Source organism: Euprymna scolopes, chromosome 2, assembly GCF_053919585.1.
Source record: "Euprymna scolopes isolate OS-2025 chromosome 2, ASM5391958v1, whole genome shotgun sequence".
Taxonomy (NCBI): Eukaryota; Metazoa; Mollusca; class Cephalopoda; order Sepiida; family Sepiolidae; genus Euprymna; species Euprymna scolopes.
In genome coordinates this window covers 194750647-194772158 of record NC_136483.1, presented here as the reverse complement: position 1 = coordinate 194772158, position 21512 = coordinate 194750647, and the positions used below count along the sequence as shown (strand labels likewise).

At 34.2% G+C, this 21512-nt stretch overlaps 1 protein-coding gene across 18 annotated transcripts in view; it reads left to right on the top strand.

The window, feature by feature from the left end:
* The window catches only part of LOC145301055 (cAMP-dependent protein kinase catalytic subunit 1), a 486812-nt gene that overhangs the window by 299514 nt on the left and 165786 nt on the right, over window positions 1-21512 (top strand). For 2 of the 18 annotated variants that reach the window (XM_080144551.1, XM_080144544.1), the window contains exon 1: window positions 15599-15781. The exons of 12 other annotated variants lie outside the window; for them this stretch is intronic. In XM_080144551.1, the coding sequence (XP_080000677.1) occupies window positions 15736-15781 (46 nt within the window). In that variant the 5' untranslated portion in view covers window positions 15599-15735. Of the gene's footprint in view, window positions 1-14886; window positions 15782-21512 lie in introns of those variants that run through there. 4 more of the 18 variants (XM_080144554.1, XM_080144555.1, XM_080144546.1 and 1 more) reach the window with 4 other exon arrangements.

The window sequence follows — 21512 nt, the reverse complement described above, 5'->3', positions numbered from 1 at the left end:
TCTTTACCTCTTGTCAAGGCTTAAAGGCCACTCGAGGATATGGGTTAATGAAAGTAAGGTGGTTGGTGAGACAACAGCGTAGTGATCGCTAATGGTGGAAATTGGCTAGAATTTGATTATTTAAGGGAGCAGCTCAACAAGAACTTGTTTACATTAGACTTGAATGTGATCATGCTGTAGTCAGTTAGAAAGCCAGTCTGCGGTACAGAGTTCCACAGGTAGGCAGTTCTAGGATAGAAGCCTTGTTCATGGAATTTGTGTTACTTTGTAGGGTTAATTATTAGGTGATTATTTTCCGAACCATTAGAAGCTTATTCGTTGGAAAGGAGTTTTAGTTGCATTTATTGTTTTCTCATGCTTTTGTTCGATTTATAATTTAATGACCAAAGGATATTGTAATAATGAAATGTAGTTGTCAAAATTCTATTTAAAAATTAAAACCGTAATAATTGGATAAAAACAAACAAACGATACTGTTAAAAAAAAAAAATGAAAAAAAGAATATCGAAACAAAAAAAATGTAACTAAAACTCGTTTGTAAGAACTAAATTTTTAATAAATCAGAAACTAATCACTTTTTTCTTATCCTAAATGAGATGAGTTTTTCTCAACCATTAAGAAGGCCTCATGCACTTTCAAACTACTTTCTCTAATACTTATTGACTTTACAAACATCGACATAATGTAGCGAGAGAATCCGTCAATATCCGAAACAAATGGGTGGAGTCCACAATACAAATGTACCAACTTAACTACTTGCCTGGGGGACTAGTTTTAATAAGTTTTGAACTGTACTAATTTACTTAACACACATACAGATATACATTTTGCCTATGTTTAATGAATATAAGATGGCTTTAATATGTAATTTGAGAGCAAATATGACTTGAAATGTTTGTAATGTGACCATTGCACTTAAGTAATTCATAAAAATAAAACCGGAAATAAATAAATATTCAAGTCGGCAATTTTTCCTTTTTAATGTTTTTTATTATTGTTATAATTGTTTTGACACCATTTAAGTCTCTCATCGTCGTCCATCTCATCTGGTGTACACTTTTCCTCTCTGACCCCACGCCGGCCATAGTCAGCCATTAGTTGCCTTCACATTTACACGTCCATTTTCTTCAACATTCACTTTGTTTCTTCCCCAAGTACATGTTGCATCTTTTTCTCCTTTTTTCCACCTTCTCGTGCGCACCTCCTAATTTACATACGTGTGGTTTTGGGCTACTACTATTACTACTACTACTGCTAATCTCCCTGCAAGCCAGCCATCCTTCGCTGCTGTCGACATCTTCCCATGCAATCATATGCGCTGTGTTAGATATTTTTACAAAAAGTTTCATATCAAGTAAAATTAGTTTGAATTTAAAAAAAAAATAAATAAAATAACTGTTTCTTCAGTTACACAATTAGAATTAAAATTTAAACCATGGCGAATCGTGAAGATTTGGCATGTGTATTGAAGAAAAACTGATGTTTTGGTGAAAATGTTCAATACAAGATTTTTTTTTGTTAGAAAATATCTGGATTTATGATAGATTACATGCTGGCAGCCACAACATGACTCACAACTGACTTAAGACTTACATACTCCTGCCCTAATTCTTAAAATCCATACAACTATTTCTGTGCTTCAATTTCTAAAATAAAATGTCTACTGTTTGCAGATGTCCATGGAAATCATAGATCTCCACAATATTAACATAAAACGTCTATATGCAAATACGACCATTGAGTTCCTCATCAAATTTTACTTGAGAAAAGTTGTTTAATTTAGGTATAGGGATATTTTTTTCAAATGCATCCTTTAGCATAGACATTTATTTATCTATATTGATATATTATTTTATGTATCTGTTTTCAGCATTTATTTCGACAGTACTTCCTACCTAGCACTACTCAAGTATTAAGTTTTTTAAAAAAATACAAGATTATGTAGGAATCACCTCCCTGGATTTTAAAAGCAAATATTATGACCACAAAAACAAAAAATGCCACATATAAACATCATTAGTGAACCAAAAAGGTAAGTCGATCACCACAAGAAGTTGAAAATAATATGGCAAACCAGCACATAGATGACTCGTGGTAGGCTGTTTAATGAGAAGTTAGCTCAACTTTAAAGAACGCCAAAATTTATTAAACTGCTTAATTTTGAATCTGCCTCCCTCTTTCGAATAAAAAGCTCTTTAACTTTCTTTGATTTCCTTTGGTTGAATTTCTTTGGCAAACCTGATTTTCTGGCCAATGTATTTGCTGGAAGCTTGATAAGCAACTTGTTCATTTGTTCTAGATTTGGGTGCAACTGTGGCGCTGAAGACAAGAATAATTTATTATTCTAATTTTGTGCTTTCAAAAGTTGAGATTGCAGTGTTGGATTTTTGTGTTCCCCTGCTTATATTGATAAAGAAGAAACACTTGCAGCATTTGAAGTTTTATTTTCACAACTTAAGCATCATGATCCTACCTTACCTGATCATGTAACAACTGTTAAAGCTAGTCTAAAAGACTTGGCCTTTCCTTATTCTAATTAGGTTATTGATTTAGCACGCATTTCAAAACCATTAAGTCATTGAAATCAAATAAAAATATTTATATATGCAAACTGGACAAAGGTGCTGGCTTTATTATCCTGAATCGTGTAGATTATGTTCAGAAAATGTTTATTTTGAATGATTCCAGTAAGTTTTTTTTCTCATCGGCTCTCCTGAAACATGCAGCAACACTTACAAAAATGAAATTAAGATCTAGAAGCGCCTTTTTATAAGAACGGATGCTTATCCAAAAACAAAATAAGGCGTTCTGGTTCACTGAGGCTTAGACCTTATGGCCTTCCTAAAATACATAATGAAGGTCTGCCACTTAAACCTATTTTGTCTACTTTGACGGTGTCTGCTCAATACTTCCTATCCCAGTGGCTATTATAGAACCGGTTCATGCTCTATATACTAAATATTGCATTACTAATTCATTCAGGTTGGTTGAATAATTACATAAGTTGCAACCTAGTTCTGCGAACAACTTTGTGTGTTCATTTGATGTTTCCAACCTATTTACCAATGTCCTGCTACAAGATACCATTGGTATTTGTGCCGACTTACTTTATAATGTCAATTTAACTCCCCCATGTTTCCCCAAGAATAAATTTGTTGAACTCTTGTTGATCTGTACTAAATCAGTAGAATTCAGCTTTGATAATATTATGTACAGTCAGATTAATAGGGTTCAGATGGGAAGCCCCCTAGGTCCTGCATTAGCGAATATTTTTGTAGGTTTCCATGAGTCAACACTGTTTAGTAATATATTGAAGCCCTGAAAATTTTATAGATACGTCGATGACACTTTTGCAACCTTTGCTTATGAGAGTGAAGCAAAAATCTTTTTCAACAATCTCAATTCTCTCCACAGTGTTATCATTCACTATTGAGAAAGAGAATGAGGATTGCTTGCCTTTCCTGGATGCCTTGATGGAATGTACTACACTTTATCACAAATCTACTTTCACCGGTCTTTATATGGATTGGCATTCATTTGCGCCGACCTCTAGAAAAATAACACTTATTCAGACATTAATGTATAGAGCTCTTAGAATTTGTTCTTCAAACAAGCTTGAACATGAATTGAACGCTGTCAGATATTTTCATTCATAATGGTTATCCAGAGAATTTGATTAATTATATTATTAATAATGAAGTAGAAAAATATAATTCTCCTATAGCTCTGGAGCTCTCCAAATGTCCTGTTTATTTAAAACTACCTTGGATTGGAGATGCTGGGTGATGTTTGGGCAGACGAATTATTAAGTCTGTAACAAATTGTTTCTCGTCTGTTTTGTTACGTTTGGTTTTTTGATGTAAAATTTGCATTCCCTCTGGTCACAAAGGATAGTTTGCCCTACATCACACAAAGCATTTGTTATTTATGAATTCAATTGCCAATGTGTTGCTAGCTATGTGGGTCAAACCTCCTTAAATTTGCAGACATGCATTGACCATCATATATTGGCAGAAATTAGACTGAGCAAGCCACATCATTTTCCCCCCTCTTCTGCCTTAGAATCTACCATTGGCCAAAACCTAATAGAAAACCCACCGTGTGCAAATGCATATAAAATGGACTGTTTTGAAATCTTCCATCAGGCTGACTCTCAAAATCATTTCAAGATTTTGGAGTCGGTCTTGATTTTTTTTTTTTTCACCAAGCCTTCTCTCTGTTGACAGAAGGAATTTATTAAATTATTGGACTTGCTCCAAAATATTTTAATCGTTCGCATAACCCCTCCATCTTGTACATAATTTTATATAATTGTATATATATTATTTTACATGAATTCCGACTTGCTCCTTTTTCTTTCGCTCATATATCTCCGAGTATTTGCTCTTTCACACCAATTTAATTTATTTTTTTCATTTCTGTAATAGCCAACAATTAACTCCTGATGACTTTGTTGGCGAAAGGGACCCCTAGAATTTTCGTATTAATTTTAAAGTGTTGTATAGGTTTTGTACCATTCGTCTGTTTCATGTTTTATTCAAGCGATTTAGGTTTGAATAAAAATGTCTTTTAGCTGTTTTCAAATTTTAAGTATTTTCTTTCAGCTTCAAGTTAGTGTCGGATAGAAATATGGATCGTTTGTCACTTTCTTTTTGTAGTTATTTCATTCATAAATTAGTTTGTAGGCTGTTTTTAATTGTGAGGTATTATAGTTCAGTTTCCAGATAATGTCTGGTCATCAGGGGAGATTATGCACTGTTTCAGAGCCAACCTCTCAACAGCAGTCTCCAAATTTCCCTTATCCAATCACTTGCTTCCTAATTTTCCTTGTCCAGCTAACCTTTCATGTAAAATTGCTTCTGCTTTGGTTTTTCCAGGAGGATGAACGTTCCACATAACCATATCAGTGTAATATTAGGTTGGTGCAAAAATGTTGGGTTTTTTTTTTCACATATATATCTGATAAAAAACATTATTTTTGCACCAACCGAATAAATCCATTCTTAAGATAACCGCCATGCTCAGCAAATTCTCTGACTTGATTTCTTGGGTTTGGCCCAATTTCACAGTGCAAATCCGATTTTTGTAGCTGTTTTATCAAACTAATACTGACTAAGCTAACCTAGCTAGTTGTTACTTTCATTCTACTCTAACCACAATACCGCATTCATACTATACATCCATCAGCGTTAATCACCATGAAAACATTATACCATGACTAACCTACTTAAAACCCATATTTGAAAATATACAGGGGGGGGGGGCATAAAAATTTTATTTACAAAATACAATGATGTTTACAATGTTAGTAAAAAAAAAAAAAAAACCACCACCATTACTAAACTGTGCCAGATACATCAATTTGCCAGTCAAATGGGTGATTCAGGGTCCAAACGCTTTATTACAAACAACCCTTACAAAAACTTTGAAAGGGGACCTGTATCTCTGGCAACTCAAGCGATCTGTCACCTAATGGGGAGAGGGGGAAAAACGGGGCAACGGTACGAAGGTAAGATTACAAAAAATTGTACCGTTCTATTTATAGATAGGGAGTAATAGAAACTGACCAATCAGATGGAACAGTGCTCTGCTATCAACCAATCAGAAACCTGAATCACTCCATAAATATACTGACTCTCTTTAAGAATTCCTGCACCTAATATTTCATCTCCCCACGGAAAGGAACTTTGCTCTTTGTCTCAGGACTTAAGATTGACTACCTACTAGAAACTCTATTTTTCGTCTTTGTAAGTTTTTACAATTTTACAATTCAAGGCTTCTTTGGATTGATGCTGCCATTTTGTTTGCAACATTTCTTTTCTAAAACTAAAATGGCTTACAACTCAAAATTATCTTATTTAGCTTAATGTGGCATTTACTTTCAAATTAACCTATCTCTGCCAGGTCTTTATTTATCCCCCTTTTTTTTTTTTTCTCAAATACATTTGTATCAATTTCTTCCATGTTGTCTCAGATTTTCCTCCAAAATAAACCTGCTATCTCAACAGTTTTACAACTACTAATCCAAGAACTTTGACCGATTCTGTCAATATGGTCATACCATCAAAGCCTCCTTTAACTATACTATCCATATTTAATCTTCTTTGGAGGTCTATATAAAAGCCAAGTATGTCCAAGTATGGAGTACTGCTGCCACATTTGGGCAGGAGCTGCTAAAAACAGTCTGTCCTGCCTTGACAGAGTACAAAATAGACTTCGTAGCTTGGTGGGGATGCCCTTTTCTCTTCCCCGCAACCTCTTTCCCACAGAAGAGACATTGCGAGCCTGTCTTTGTTTTATCGTTATTTCCATGGCAAGTGCTTGTCTGAGGTCCAATCTCTGGGCCCCCCCCCTCGCCAATCTTTCGTGAAAAACACCTGTCTAGCTGAAACCACTGTTAATAATTTTCCCCATTCTTTATCAGTTTCTAATTCAAAACATAAATTCCATGAACAAAGATTCTTTCTTAGAACTGCACGCCTGTGAAATTCTCTTCCATTTGCCTGTTTCCCACCTGACTACAACTTGGATGTCTTCAAGTCCAACATAAACAAATTCCTGATGAACAGCCCCCTTAAGTAATCCATTTCATCAAATCTCCATTACTAACGATTACTATGATATTGTCCCATTGATTACTGTACTGCAATAACCTTATCCTCGAGTCGCCTTTGGGTCTTGATAAGTGGTTGCTTCCATGTAAAAAAAGAAAGTCATCAGAACTAAACCTGTCTTTAAGACTCGTTTTACACATCCGTTGTATCTTTCTGACCATTTTTCCTATAAAAACCAAGTTCCCTCAAACTGCAATGATCTTTGGGTGTGTTTCCAAAAAAGGTTGCTCCACATCTTTGAAAACGGAGCCTGATTCAATTAAGATGGCTATATTGAGTTTGTGTCCACTGCTATCAAGCACTGGGAGGCGAGGATGACTGTGGGAATGGTATACATGTTGAAGAGTATTCTGTTATATACATATATCATCATATGTATATTGATATATACTTTTCATTTATTTTTACATAAAGATTAAGGTATCGCTACACATTCATAATTATGTTTCAGTCAACTAGTTATAACTAACTAGACTACCTGTGACCCGTTGGGTCAGTATGTTATATTAGCTATGGAATTAATGTATGAGTGTGACACTTGTGACGTAAAGAAAATAGTTCTTTGTGACATAACAGGAACATTTCTATGAAAGTATATTAAAATGAAAACGAATGAAGATTTCTATGAGTCGTTCTGTTTATAATTGTTTATTTTGGGGAAAAAAAACAACCTTACAGCCATTGAATTATAAGTGGTTTGCCATACTTATAGGTAAATGTGCACTGAACAGACATCATAATACTTAAAGTTAAATTCAAATTTTGATATATCTTTTAATATAAACGCTGAAGTTGAAGTCCAATCTAAACAAATTCAAAGTCCAAGGGACAGGAAAGCGGTTCGATCAGTACACACAAAGACACGGTGACACGCCACCAACATGAACCAGCATACACAATTACCAACCGGCCGTTCTTTCCTCGCTCCTTGCCTTCCAAAACGACCTGAATTTATAGTTGTCGAAGACCAAATGATTTGCATATATGCACGAGATTTTGCGAGACTTTCCGAGATTATACCATTACAAAACGCTGTCGGCGCCATCTTAGAATTCTTTTCTTATCCTAGCTTCGCAGCGATGACAAAGCACACACGCACACCTAGGTCATTTGAACGGTAAGACTTCATTTTCACAGCTTTCGCCACAAACGCGAAAAAAACAATTGGGACGCTGAAAATGTACACAGTAAAACAATACGTTTTAATCTCGCGTTGATTATTTATTTGTAAAGCAAATTAAAAAACACCTATTTTCCGGGTTATTTATTTATGTTGGTAGTGTAGAAGAAAATGTATGAATGTAAGAAAACTGTGCTAAAATAGCTTAAACATATTAGCGAAATGAACAATGTAAAAAAAAAAAATGCAGAAAGTATTAACGATTGTTTATTTGGATAATTAAACGCAAAAAAAAACAATTGGGATGCTGAAAATGTACACAGTAAAACAATACGTTTTATTGTCACGTTGATTATTTGTTTATGTATGCATGCGCAACCGGAAGTTGTAAACCGGATGTTGGGTTACAATACCCGTTACAAGGTCACTTGAATTTTATAATTAGATAGATAGATTAGAGATATCATTAGGCAATGGTGTTTTTACAAAATCCCCAGTCGCTCTCATCTCTCTCTCTCTCTCTCATATACTAGCAAAAGTATGCGTCGTTGACTGGGTTCAAAAACAGCCTACAGAAAATGGACTCTGATTTATGAAAGTATGATAGGTTATGAAAAGTAACGGTTGTAAAGAGATAGCTTCGAATTTGGGGGTATCAAAACCAAAGCAAAATATGATGAAAGTAAAAATAAAATAGATAAACCACATAATTTATTATACCATATCTGTTCACACTGAAACACTTATCACAATATTCTGTGGATCTATATTAAAAAACCTTGTTAAACTTTGTGACATATTTCCATTCTATGGAGGTCAGGTGCGAACGAACACCCAATAAGTTTATTATACCATATTTCTTCAAACTGAAACATAATTATCAAAGTATACTTACGCAGATAGATATGAAAAGTCTTTATTAAAGTTTGTGCCTATTTCCATTATATGGAGGCCAGGCATAAACGCAGACCCCACAATTTTATTATACCATCCCTATTTAAGTTAAAACATACTTATCAAAGTATTCTCATGTACATCTATATCAAAAACACTTGTAAACGTTTTTTTTTTTTTTCCATACTTTGTGGACCAGGCGCGAATGCAGACCCCACAATTTTAATGAACCACCGTTCTGCCAGATCAAAAACCTACCCATTCCTGTGTCTTGATACATCTTCTATCATTATATGTAATCAGTTTTTTAAAATAGTCAACCATATAGGAGCCTATTTGTGACCAGACACACACACACAGACATTCAGCTTATATATATATATATATATATATATATATATATATAATCATATTTAGCTTAATATCTGTTTTGCATTGAATGGCTTTTAGAAATTGACTTTTAAACTAACCTCTCTCTAAGGTTTTATCTATCTTTCAAGCCCATTCTTATGACTTTCAAGGTTTTCTCATGTTAACCGAACCTGTTACCTCAACTATTTTATGTATATTAACATAAGAACTCTCATTAGTTCTTTCAATGTGGGCATACCATCAGTCTCCTGTTCTGCACACCTCCCTATGCAGTCTACACTGCATATCCAATTATTAATGAGTTTACATTTTTTTTAAATATTTAAGGAACAAGTGAATAAAAACCCATGAAACTTTGAGAAATTGCTTACAATACTATTCAGCTACTCCAGTCAGAAAATAAAAATATTTAAAGCAGTATTAGCGAAACCATGGCAAAACATAGGAATATCTGTTGATTTCAGTGTGTCAAGTTATTAAGGAGGTTGAGAAAAAACACAATATACCCATAACCTGTTTATTGAAATAATTTTTAAACATTAAATGAACTAGGAAAAATGCTTAGAACACAATAACTACATAGCAATTTCTACATTGACATAATTAGTAGGGGATATGTGATCCTTTTTTATGAATGACTTGTAAAAGATATTGGTCCACAGAATTAGTTAAATTTGTGATTTCGTCAACAGTTATTCCTCGTGATACCTCTTGGAGAGCATCCCACAACTCCTCTTTGCTCTTAAATTGGCGTCCACTTGCATAGAGGCGTCACTTCATGATACTCCAAAGGTTCTCAATTGGGTTCAAAGCTGGTGAATTCACAGGCCACTCCATCTTCCAGAGCCTAGAGAACCCCAGCTATTTCAAAAACTCTTTGCTTTTGTTTGCTGCATGCGAGCAAGAATTATCCTGCATAAAAATAACTGTTCTTCTGAATGTCAACCTTTGCTTCTTCAGCCATGGTTCAAAGTGCTCCTTCAGAAAAGCTATGTAAGTATTTGACGTCATTTTTACACCTTCTGGGGCTCTCCATGGGCCAACTAAAGTACCTCCGATAATCCCAGCCCAAATCATTATCCCACCACCACCTTGTTGGCGCCTTAAACGCTGATGACGTTGTCAGCCATCTAGGGCTCATCCCTTGCTCCAGCCATCTGGGCCATCAAAAGTGACACGCACTTCATCCATAAACAAAACTTTGGAAAAATCCATTTTCATGTTCTCCTCTGCCCATTTCAATCAGTTTTGTATGTAATGTTGCTTTAATAGAGGCTTTGTCACAGACTTAACAGACTTTGCCACTTCTTTCAGAAGGCGATATCAAGTACTTTTTGAGACATTCTTCAATCCGGCTTGGTCAAAGATTCTCGACTTGCCTGCCCAGGGTTCTTAACAACTTCACATTTAATTCGGCATGAAACAACTCTAGATCTACCTTTATCAGCTGTCTTACGTACCTTTGTATGGTCCTTGACAAAGTTCTTCAGTTTGATGGTACCTTCCTATCATTTTCGATATTTCGAGAGTAGTTTTACCTTTTGCTAACTGTTCTGTAAGAGTACTCTTTTCAGAACTACTCAAACTACCTTTACGACCCATTTTATTGACGAAACAAACTGCCTTGTTAATAATTTGACACACCTCAAATACCATGGATTCAGCAATTACGATGGCAAGTTGTTTATATTGTGCAGAACAGTATGAAAATTTCACAGTACGTGCAATGCCAACATTTCCAAAGCTTTTGATACAAAACTACTGGTAAATTTCTGAAACTGGCAAAAAAATGTTATCTCGTTAATAATTTGACATGCAGTATAGATTTCATCTTCTGCGGTCGTTAGATCTAAGCCTGACTCTAAGACTTGCATTACACATACATACTATCATCCTCATATCATTTCTCTTCATGCAACACCTGCCCCCAACTCTAACTGGCCAGGTTTCAATTCTGTATATTATCACACTGCATACTTGATAGATGCTTTTAGTTGGCCAACAATGGTAACATTGTTTTGGTGGTCAGTAGTGGCAAAAGTTGTATGGACTTTGTCCATTTGTAATTTTTGCATTTGCGCACACACCTGCTCTTTTCTGTGCTATAATGCTAACAAAACATCAATAGCTTCGTTTTCTAGATACAATATTTTCTCCACATCTGAGTTCTCATCCATCTCTATTGTCTTACACTTTTTGAACACAAACTCTCTCAACCTTGTACTAAATACATTACAATTATTGGATTGAATTATATACGTATATGTATACTCCTATAAAATTTTTTTTTTTTTTTGTATTGGTATTTATATTAAAAACCTTTTTTTTTCTATTTATTTGTTATATATGGGTGGAATTGCATTCATCTGCAAAAGATCTAGCTAATTTGCATATTCTTTTAAATACTCATTTTAATTAATTCTCTATTAGTTTTTTCGGTTTTTCTAATGATGATTATCTTTAGGTAACTATCACATGTAATTATATTCATGCAGATATTCTACATGATTTATAATTGCATAATATTGGTGTAAAAAGGTTATAATAAACACAAGCCTCTTTCTATATATATTTATGTATGCATATATTTAAAATATTTTACCTACCAAACTCCTCTGTCAATTTTTGGTCTACAGACATGAAACTTAATATATAGGGTATTTGAACTCATGAAAACTTCATATTTGGGTTTTAGCTGGGGAAAATCTGTGCAAAAATGTGACAATTAAAAAAAATGCAATTTGCCAGGTGAAGGTTGAACGATGGCATTACGAATATGCATACGTAACATGATGGCTATTGGTTCATGTTTTAATTTTTAGCCTTGCAGCAAACTTGTCTTCATAGCTCTGGCATTAACGTCAAAGGAAAAAGTAAATCGTAAGTTTTGGTTTTGATTCTCGGTGGTGGCACACAAGCCATTTTGGTAACTTTTTAAAGCATTACTATATATTGGGTTCAATATTGTGTAATAGTAAATACGAAATTTGCATTAATCAAAATATTATACTTAAGCGTATGTTACGACCGGGTAATGCTGGGTGGCCTGCTAGTATATATATGTAAATTCAGAAATTTCAAATTTACAAAACTAAGAATTTTGGAACCTTAAAAAGGATATATAAATATTAATACTAATATTTATAGGATAATCCTAAACAGATGAAAATGCTCAGTATTCAAGATAGAGCATCAGTATAAGAAGGAAGTGAAAATTTTGCAAATTAGAATTTACAAAATTTATTATTCAAAACAAGAGATACAGATTAAAAGTGATTATTTCCTAATTCCATGGAGTTTCAAAGAGTGGCTCCTATGATCAGAGGAAAAAACAATTAGCAAAATAAGTTATATAGCCTCGCTGTAATTTTGCTGATTAGCACACAATTTGAAAACTTCAGAGTAAGAATCAATATAGAGGGATGAAAGAAATACATGGATAGCAGAGAGAGAAATGTGATTTGTCCAGGTAATTATAAATTACTACTAATTAGAACATTTTGAACAGATTTTTTCAAACATAGTTTATTCCCAGAATCACGGTGTGTTTTAGTATATATTTTGTGAATATTACAAAAAGGGGGGAAAAAAAACTTTAAGCAAACAAATATTAATAAACTTGCACTTAGAATTTAATGATGTTAGCGATAATGTTCAGTTTTTGAATGAACAGCCGATTGTGACAATTTCTCATTGATGTACACTATCGTCCCTCAAGAAGTTGATATTGCCTAGGAGGATGGTTTATGACCAACAGATATTACACTACCTTCCTAAATTAAGCATTGAAAGTACATTGATATTAGTAAAGAGTATAGTTTTGACTTAAAACAGAAATCAAATGTCTCTTAGTACTAGTGTTGGAGACGCCCATCCATGGGATTAATGGACTATCTCATGACGTTACTTCCGGTATCGAATACCAGTGCCCGGCATTCTGAGATTGGCACGCGACCAAGCAGGTCGGGTGCACATGCCAACTGTTGAGGAATGGTATTACTCAACTCACTCTGCCTGTAATATCTGTGAATACATGTTTCGTTACTAAAAATCCTGTGTTCCTTTCGTTTATTACCATTTAAACCCATAACAACTAGATATATAACACACTGACCTAACGGGTTACGGATGGTTTAATAATATATATGACGTGCCTTAATTTCCAGACTTTTTTGTACAGGCATTTAAAATTGTCATAGATTCTTGAAAATTCAGTATGTTATTGCTATACATCTTATGAGATGACTGACCAATTTTTATGATTTCAGGTTCAAATGAACAGCTACAGCAAGAATTGGAATACACCTTATTAAAACCTGATTGTCACAACTGGTGAATTTCAAAAATGCAATCTGGATGTGAGGACACTTTAGAGGAACGATATGCAATAAAATTCTGTTTTAAACTTGGAAAAAATGCCTCAGAAACTTATAGAATGCTTCAAACTTCTTTTTGGATCATCTTGTATGAACCAAATATCAGTTCTTGAGTGGCATAAGAGATTCAAGGAAAGCAGGGAGTCTGTGGATGATGATGAGGTGTGGGAAGAGTAAGGAAATCAGAACACCAGAGTTGATTGGCCAAATAAAAATTTCATGGATAAAGATCATCATGTTTCTACATGCATAGTTTGATGTCAGTGTGGGAACTGTACATACAATTATTTGTGAGGAACTGAAGATGTGGAAAATTTGCACAAAGTTTGTCAAAGGGTGCTCAGAGAAGATCCGACTTTGACCAAATGGGCATCAAGAGAGTTTCTCATCCTCCCTATATATAGTCTAGACCTTGCTCCCTGTGACTTTTGGTTATTCCCTAAGCTTAAGGAAAACCTTAGAGGCTATCATTAAGACAGTTGAAATGAAAGAGGCTGTGACAAGGATCATTGACATGCTCACACAAGAGGACTTCATGGGGCTTTCCAGAAGTTGTTAGAATGTTGTGACAACAAGTGAATTGCAGCCGGAGGAGATTAATTCGAAGAGGATTAGAGTTTCATGTGTTTACTCAAGAAAAGTGCCCATATGAAAAAAGTCTGGAAACTTATTGAAGACACCTCACATATATATAAACCGCATAAGACTATCATGATTCGAAAATTTCTACGTTGAATGTGTTTACTTCCTGGCGGCATCGAATTGTCAAATGTTCACCAATAATCATTAGTAAAAAAAAAAAAAAAAAAAAAAAAAGCAGTTTAGCGCATTGATGTGCGCATAGGTCTACTAGTTCTGTTTTTTAAAAAGTTTAGCACTTTATCCAAGCAAAATTAAATACTCGATTTTTTTTTTTTTTTTTTTTTTTTTTTTTTTTTTTTGCATTATACATTTATATTTGAATGTATTTTCTGGTTTTTATTTAGAATTTAATCTAATTAAAAAAAAAAAATCTTTGACGTATGGAACGAAGATATATTTCCAAAAATTATATATTAAAATTATATATATTGATCAAGTAGTAGGAAAATTCAATTTTTGGAGTAAGCAAAAAGGGACTCTCGTGCGCCATCTTGGGGGGGGGCAAAAAAAAACAAGAACAGATAAATCCTCTATAATTCAAACTAGCGAGATCAGCTTTGTAATCCTACTGATTTCACATGAAGAATCGTCTAAAATGAATCTTTTTATATAGACTTGATAAATTTTACGTAATTTTTGGAATATGACATTTCCGTTTCGTGACGGTTACGTACATCAGATTTTTATGTAGCCTTTTTTTTTTTTTTACTTAGGTCGAATTCTAAATAAGAACCGATTATTGGAAGTATTTATGTCGAGTGCAGAGAATTCTCTTGCTATCGGGTTGTTGCTGCTGCTTATTCCATACTTCCATCCCATAATACTATGACGATGACGCCAACATTTGCCGCCGCCATTGCAAAAAACCGCTGCACTTCGAAAGTAGTCTTCCGCCATTACATATAGTCTCTCACTAATCTCCTTAGTGGCTACCTGTTTTTGTTTTTTGTTGTTGTTTGTTTGTTTTGTTTACTTTTTTTTATTTTTTACTGTCGCTAGCCAAATTAGTAGGATTAGCCGCGTTTCAGACTTCTTTTTCTACCATTGAACAAAACTTCCTTTCAGTGTGAAAAGGAACAACTTTTTTTATTTGTTTTTTTGTTTGTTTTTTTTTTTTGTTTTTTTTAATAATCCGTCCCTCTGCTGGTCGCATGAATCGAGTTTTTGGCGATGTAATTGGACGGCACCCGAGAGAGACAGAAACACAGGGATAGAGGGGTAGTTCATTGGTACATGCGAATAAGTGTGAAAGCGAGATAGATAGGTATAGGTTATAAAAGAGGAGTGAGGTAGATAGGTATAGATTATTAACGGAGGGTTGATGCAAAGGCAGAGGGAAGATGTAGACAGAGGGAGAACCCGGCAATAGATAGACTAAGAGAGAGGGATCTGTAGTCGGCGAGAGAGGCGAGTTCATTGCTGCTACTGCTAGCGCTAGGCTAAATAGATAGGCATAGTTTATTAAGAGAGGGGAGAGAGAGTGCAAAGGAAGAGTAAGGTCGTAAATAGAGAGGGTGACTCGACCCGGCAACAGAGAGACAGAGAGAGGGGGTATATGTGTGTGGTGAGAGAGGGATAGACCTAGACGTTAACACACGCATCACGCATTATTCCTCCTTCTTCCCTCTAGGATTATTTACTGCTTAACCATATCCTCCATTTGACCACTAGGACTTTTATTTACCTCATTACTGGCTTAACAACACCGACGAGGGTCATGGGCAATGCGGCAACTGCGAAAAAAGGAGATCCAGCTGAAAATGGTAGGACTATTGGCTCTTTTTTGTCTTCTTTTCGCCTACTACTACCACGACCATTAGAATTATTATTGTTGTTGTTGCTCTAATCGTTGTATTCCAATGGTCGTCGTCGTAAATCATAGCAGTCGTGAAGATTGCTTTTTATTTTTCTTCCTTTCATTCTTGATTTTCTCTCGATGAACTGCGATTTTTAAGCGCGTAGAAAACATCGCTGGATGTCTTGTACTTATTCTATAATAATCTCTGTAGGTTCGTCTTTTACTCCCTACTGCCACATATTTGGAACTCATTTTCCCCTCCCTTTCTTCCTTGGCGAATAATGACATCCCACTCCCCGCATATACACACTTTCTGTGTAATGGTGGTGGTCAGCTACAACAATAATCACAATAAGAATAACTCTACTAATTCTATTATTAATCTTAGTAATAATAAATAACCTTCATAACAACCTCACAATAATACTAGTATTATTATTAATACTAACATAACACCAAATATGATTCCTAATAATAACTCATAAGCCTAGTATATACCATAATAACACTCATTATTATTAATAATAAAATTCCTAGCAATATACCCCCCACCCCCGTAGTTACTTTACAGGCGTGGATGTCGTCTTTTATTTATTTTCTTTCGTTTTAAAGGTCGCGATGTCTTGTCGTGTCTCTCTTGATAAATGTGAGTCGCCACCGACATACCAACTCCATAACCCGTTTCCATGGAACGAATCTAATTTCCTGGCCATGGTCAAATAATAATAATAATAAATAAAATAAAATAACATTCCATCTCGACCCAATCCCCTTTTTAAGAAAATAAAATAATTGTTCTTTATATGGAGTTCAGCAAAATCCTGTTCGATTCTCTAGAAATAAAAACAACAAATGACAATTCTGACGAACGCTTGTTCCGTTTGCAACATTGGATTCGATTATGTCAAACTCTACCCATCCACACCCTACTACCACCCCACTTTGCTTTCCGACGCTTTGATTTGAAATGTTTTTGTTTTTTTTGCTGGACGAAAATACCCCGTGTTTTTGTACCCCCACTCCGAATTAAGGATCACCTGATGTTTACTTCCTGTTCGAATCACCCTAACCCTAATAATCACTACCCTCAAATATATTGGTGGGTATTGGATATATAACCCATATATAACAATAAATATTAATCTTTCTTGCACTCTAAAATGATGTTTTGTGTGTGTTTTTCCGATCACAGTACGTGTGTGTATTTATATATAACAGTGGGTCCTTACAATTAGATAGAACATGATATATATATATATATATATATAATGTGTGTGTGTGTGTACAGAAAGTTGTTAGTTGAGACAGATCATTGGTACCGTCGGTTTCAAGCCCGATAATAAGGCCCGTTTAAGGTATCCTTATCAAGCTCTCTTCAGCCAATATTCGTGTGTATATATATATATATATATATATCGCTATATTCAGCCACTCTGATGAGTCGCAGACGACGAAACACGTGTCAGTGGATAATTACGTTTTAAAAATTATATATTACTTGAAAATGGATTATTGTATGGAGAATGACTGATACTCGTCAGATGCAGTGTGACGTCATAAAGGATGAATGGTTATTGCCAAAGGTAATGTGACGTCATAAAGGATAGTAATTGCCAAAAGCTGTTGTTTATTTGAAAGCAGCAGCAACAGCCGTAACTGCTTACTGACTGCTGCGACTGAGGATGTCGGTTATTATTTTGTCACCGTGCACACGGTTCAGCTGCACGTGAATGTTTGAAATGGTGGAAGGAAGAGCGAATTATAATGTAAATAAAGGGAGCGGGTAGTGAGAAAAGTGGTGATTAAAAAATAATAATAAACGGTGTAAAACGTTAAGAGAAAAAGGGTATTTGTCGACAAGTGGCTGTTTTGTCATTTGATTTTGTTAAAATTGTGAAGGTAATTTATAAAGAAAAAATCTGCTAGAAAAAAAATCTGTTTGGGCATTAAAAGTAGTGTTATATTGTTGTTTTCGTTATATATTACTAAATTAGGAGACGTTTTCATTTAAAATCCGGTTAGTATTATGCATCTTAAATTGAGAAAAGCGCGCTTGAAAAGTGTTAACTTTATATGAAGTTGAAGCAAAACGAAATGGTCACCAAATTTTTTCTGATGTGTTTATCTAACAATGAAACAAATTTAACGCGGAAATATTCCTCATTTAACAAAATTGATTAATCAAAATTTTAATCAATATTTAACGAGTAAAACAACATAAAATTTTACTTTTAATTCCTGAACGGATTTTTTTCTCGCGTTCTTCCATGACCGTAATTTTTATGAATTTCCATTTTGAAACGTAAAAAAAAAAAAAATCATTAAATGTTTTATAGGTGGTTATATAATGTCTTCAAATCTATGTTTCATAAACTACCAATAATAAATTTTGGCGCACAAAATATATTAAGTAATGTACTAACGCTGACCCAATGGGTCAGTACGGATAATCGTTTAGTTATTTTGTTATTCCAAACGCCATTTTTCTTTCATTGTACAACACAAATCTTTTTGCATCCATTTTGGTTTCTCGTTTTTTTTTTTGTTTTTTTCTTTCGAAGTAAATATGAAATAAAATAAATATTTAAAAAAAATTTCCATTTATTCCTGCATCGAAATTTCTGACCATCATTTCGACCTATTCTCATCGTCCCTTCCTCATATCTTCTTCTCTATTCCTTCCACATGAAAATGAGCAAAAAATGATGACCTCACCTGCACCGACCGAACCCCGTCTTCTTCCATCTTTTTTAATTTTTATTTATTTATTTATTCGTTTAACTGCCATATATCCAATGGCGGACAAACAAAAACACGACCAGCATCCTTCTCATCTTTTTGGCCTTCTTTATCTTCTTCCGGATTCTGATTGGCGACCCCCCCCCACACACACACACCCTCGGTCGTTTGTTTGTTGTTGCTATTATTTGATAGTTATAAAAATAAATAATTATATATTATATCTTTTCTAGTGTAAGGAAAATCGTAAATTCTTGCAGTGGATTTACGATTATCAATTTTTTTTTTTTTTTTTTTTTTCCAAATAAATTATATTGCTTAACTTGTGATTAAAATGGCTGACCTGTTTACCAATAAACCATAATGCATTCTGGCGGATTTATAATTTAGGAACTATGTTTTTCTTAGGATTTACTGAAAATTCGTTTTAGTACTTTATGCTACTGCATTTTAAAGTTCACTAAATCGATTAATCAATAGTTAAAAAAAGATATAGTACAAGTCACACGGAGGCGAGAAATACATCAGAGAAGTGTTAACATAATTTTATTAATATATCGATTGATTTAAATCTATAGTCAGCATTTTCCATTTAAAGCATAAAATTTATTGGTTGCTGCAAAATGGCTTGTAATTGCGTAACTCTTGTGTTGTGTGGGTTTCGTTAATTTTTTTTTTTTTTTTCATTTCATTTCGTGATGAAAGGAAGATTGTAGCGAATAAATTTCTCTCCGCGAAGAAGGAAGCTAATAATCATTAAACAGCAACATTATAATTAAGTAATAGTAACAACAACAACGTCCTCCAATGCCAAATTGTGTTCGGCCTTTGTATAATCTATTATATCAAGGGATGTTGCAATTATGTATGTTCGGCTAAAAATCAGAAACTTCACGGGATACATTTACAAAACTTACATCAGATTCAGTTATAGTAGAAAAATAATAATAAACAAATTCATTCCCTTACCAAATCAGTAGCAGTAATGGGATAATTAATCATTTCCATGGTAGTTGTTTTAAAAACAATACTGAAACTAGGTCAAACAGTCCGTCAGCTTTTTCTTTATATTTAACCAGTAGGGAGGGTGGTGTGTAATCGGTGTTGGGGTGGGTAGAAAGCCAGGTTTTAAAAGAAAGATTACACTTTTCTTTTTATCACTGCACTCTCCCTCCCCATATGCCGGCAACAGTTTCCGATATTTTATTGAACCCTCTCTTTATTTTCCGTGGTTGATGTGTGTGCGAGTTTTTTGACGCAAAGGAAAGCGAAAAATCTTCGACGGTTGGAATGTACAGATTGTTGGCTTCCTCTTCTTCCGCAACAAAACCATCTTCATCTCGTAGTCGTAGGCATTGTTTATCGGTGAACAAACGTTTTCACATATTTAATCATTAAAATTTTTTCTTCTCCTCTGAATTTCCATCACACCTGCTGATTAGTCAGACCATCGTCGAATAAACCCAGTATTTAAGGAAACTGACTTTTCATTTTTGTTTCGGAATTTTCGTAGGTTTAGAATTGATTAATATTCTCGTCTTGGCATTTTCACATTTCCGCTGATTTTCTCTAGGCGCATTTTTTTCCAAGTCTGGAACCTGTATGAAATTCAAATTGTATCCTTTATTCAATTCATGGGGGTAGATTGTTCTTATTCCGCATCAACCATGATGAATTGGCTTCATGGCGCAATGGTTAAAAGCGTTGGTAAAAATGTTATGCTATTCTTGGGTATTATCACCTTTAGCAAGAATTGAACCTTCAACCTGCAGATGATTGTCACTTAAACTTACTAATCAACACGTTTTTATTATTAGGCCATATGTCTATAACAGTCAAAATGAAAATAGTCAATCGAATAATAGAAATGGTTACTCTTGTCTGAAAAATAACTTTTCTTTTTTTTTTTTTTTCTAACTTTAGAAAATAAAATTTGGATCTGATAGATTGATACATTTTTTAGAGTGTAAATTTTTCATCTTTTTTTTTTTTTTTTTTCTTCCTAAACACTAATCCATTTTGGTGACGGAACAAAAGCGAGACAATTCTATCAAACCCAGGAAGAAACAACTCCACAGAGTTATTCCAAATTTAAATCTTCCCTCATACTCAACACATTTGATGATAGCATGTTTGTTTATTTATTTTAATTACTTGACACATATTTTATGAAGAAAGAATAAAAATATCAGTCTATTATAAAAAAGGAAATATCACCACAATTCGTAATATTTTAACTCTTAGCTGTGGAGAGGAGGTGATATAGCGAGCAGAAATGGACAAATTTTGAATTGCAAAAGAAGGAAAAGTTGACAGACTGTTTTACTTAGTTTTAGTATTGTTTTTGAAACAACTACAGTGAAAACGAGTACTATTTTATATCCAACAACTGTTGTTGCTTTGGTCCCTCATGATCCCATGAGAATGAATTCTTTTTTTTTTTTTTTAATAACCAGGTTGGGGTGTTACTAAATGCGATGATGTAAAGATACACACACACACACACAGTCTTACTCAAACCAATGATTATTTTCCATCTCTATCCATTTGTCTTATCACTATTGTTGCGGCCATCTGCTTTTTTTCACACAATAACCCAAGCACCCCCCCACTTCCTGTTTTTGTTTTTCATATTTTCTATTGATAAAATCTTTAGATAAGAAATGTTTGTCAAAACCAAAAACAATACGAGAATCAAGTTAGTTTCTCCTACCAAAACCCTATCTTGTAGCCATTTTTTGACATCTTGTGTTTTTTGATGCACAAGAGGCGGCTTAAACATTTGTCTATGTACTGTATTGTTTACTTGAATGTTTCAGTTTATAACTACATTAACATGAAGACTCTCAGCGTTGCCTGGAAATGCATGAAGAACTATGTCCTCCTTACCCCCACTTTGACTACAACACTACTCACCTCATTAGCAAGGACCACAGATGTCTACTACATCTGTTACT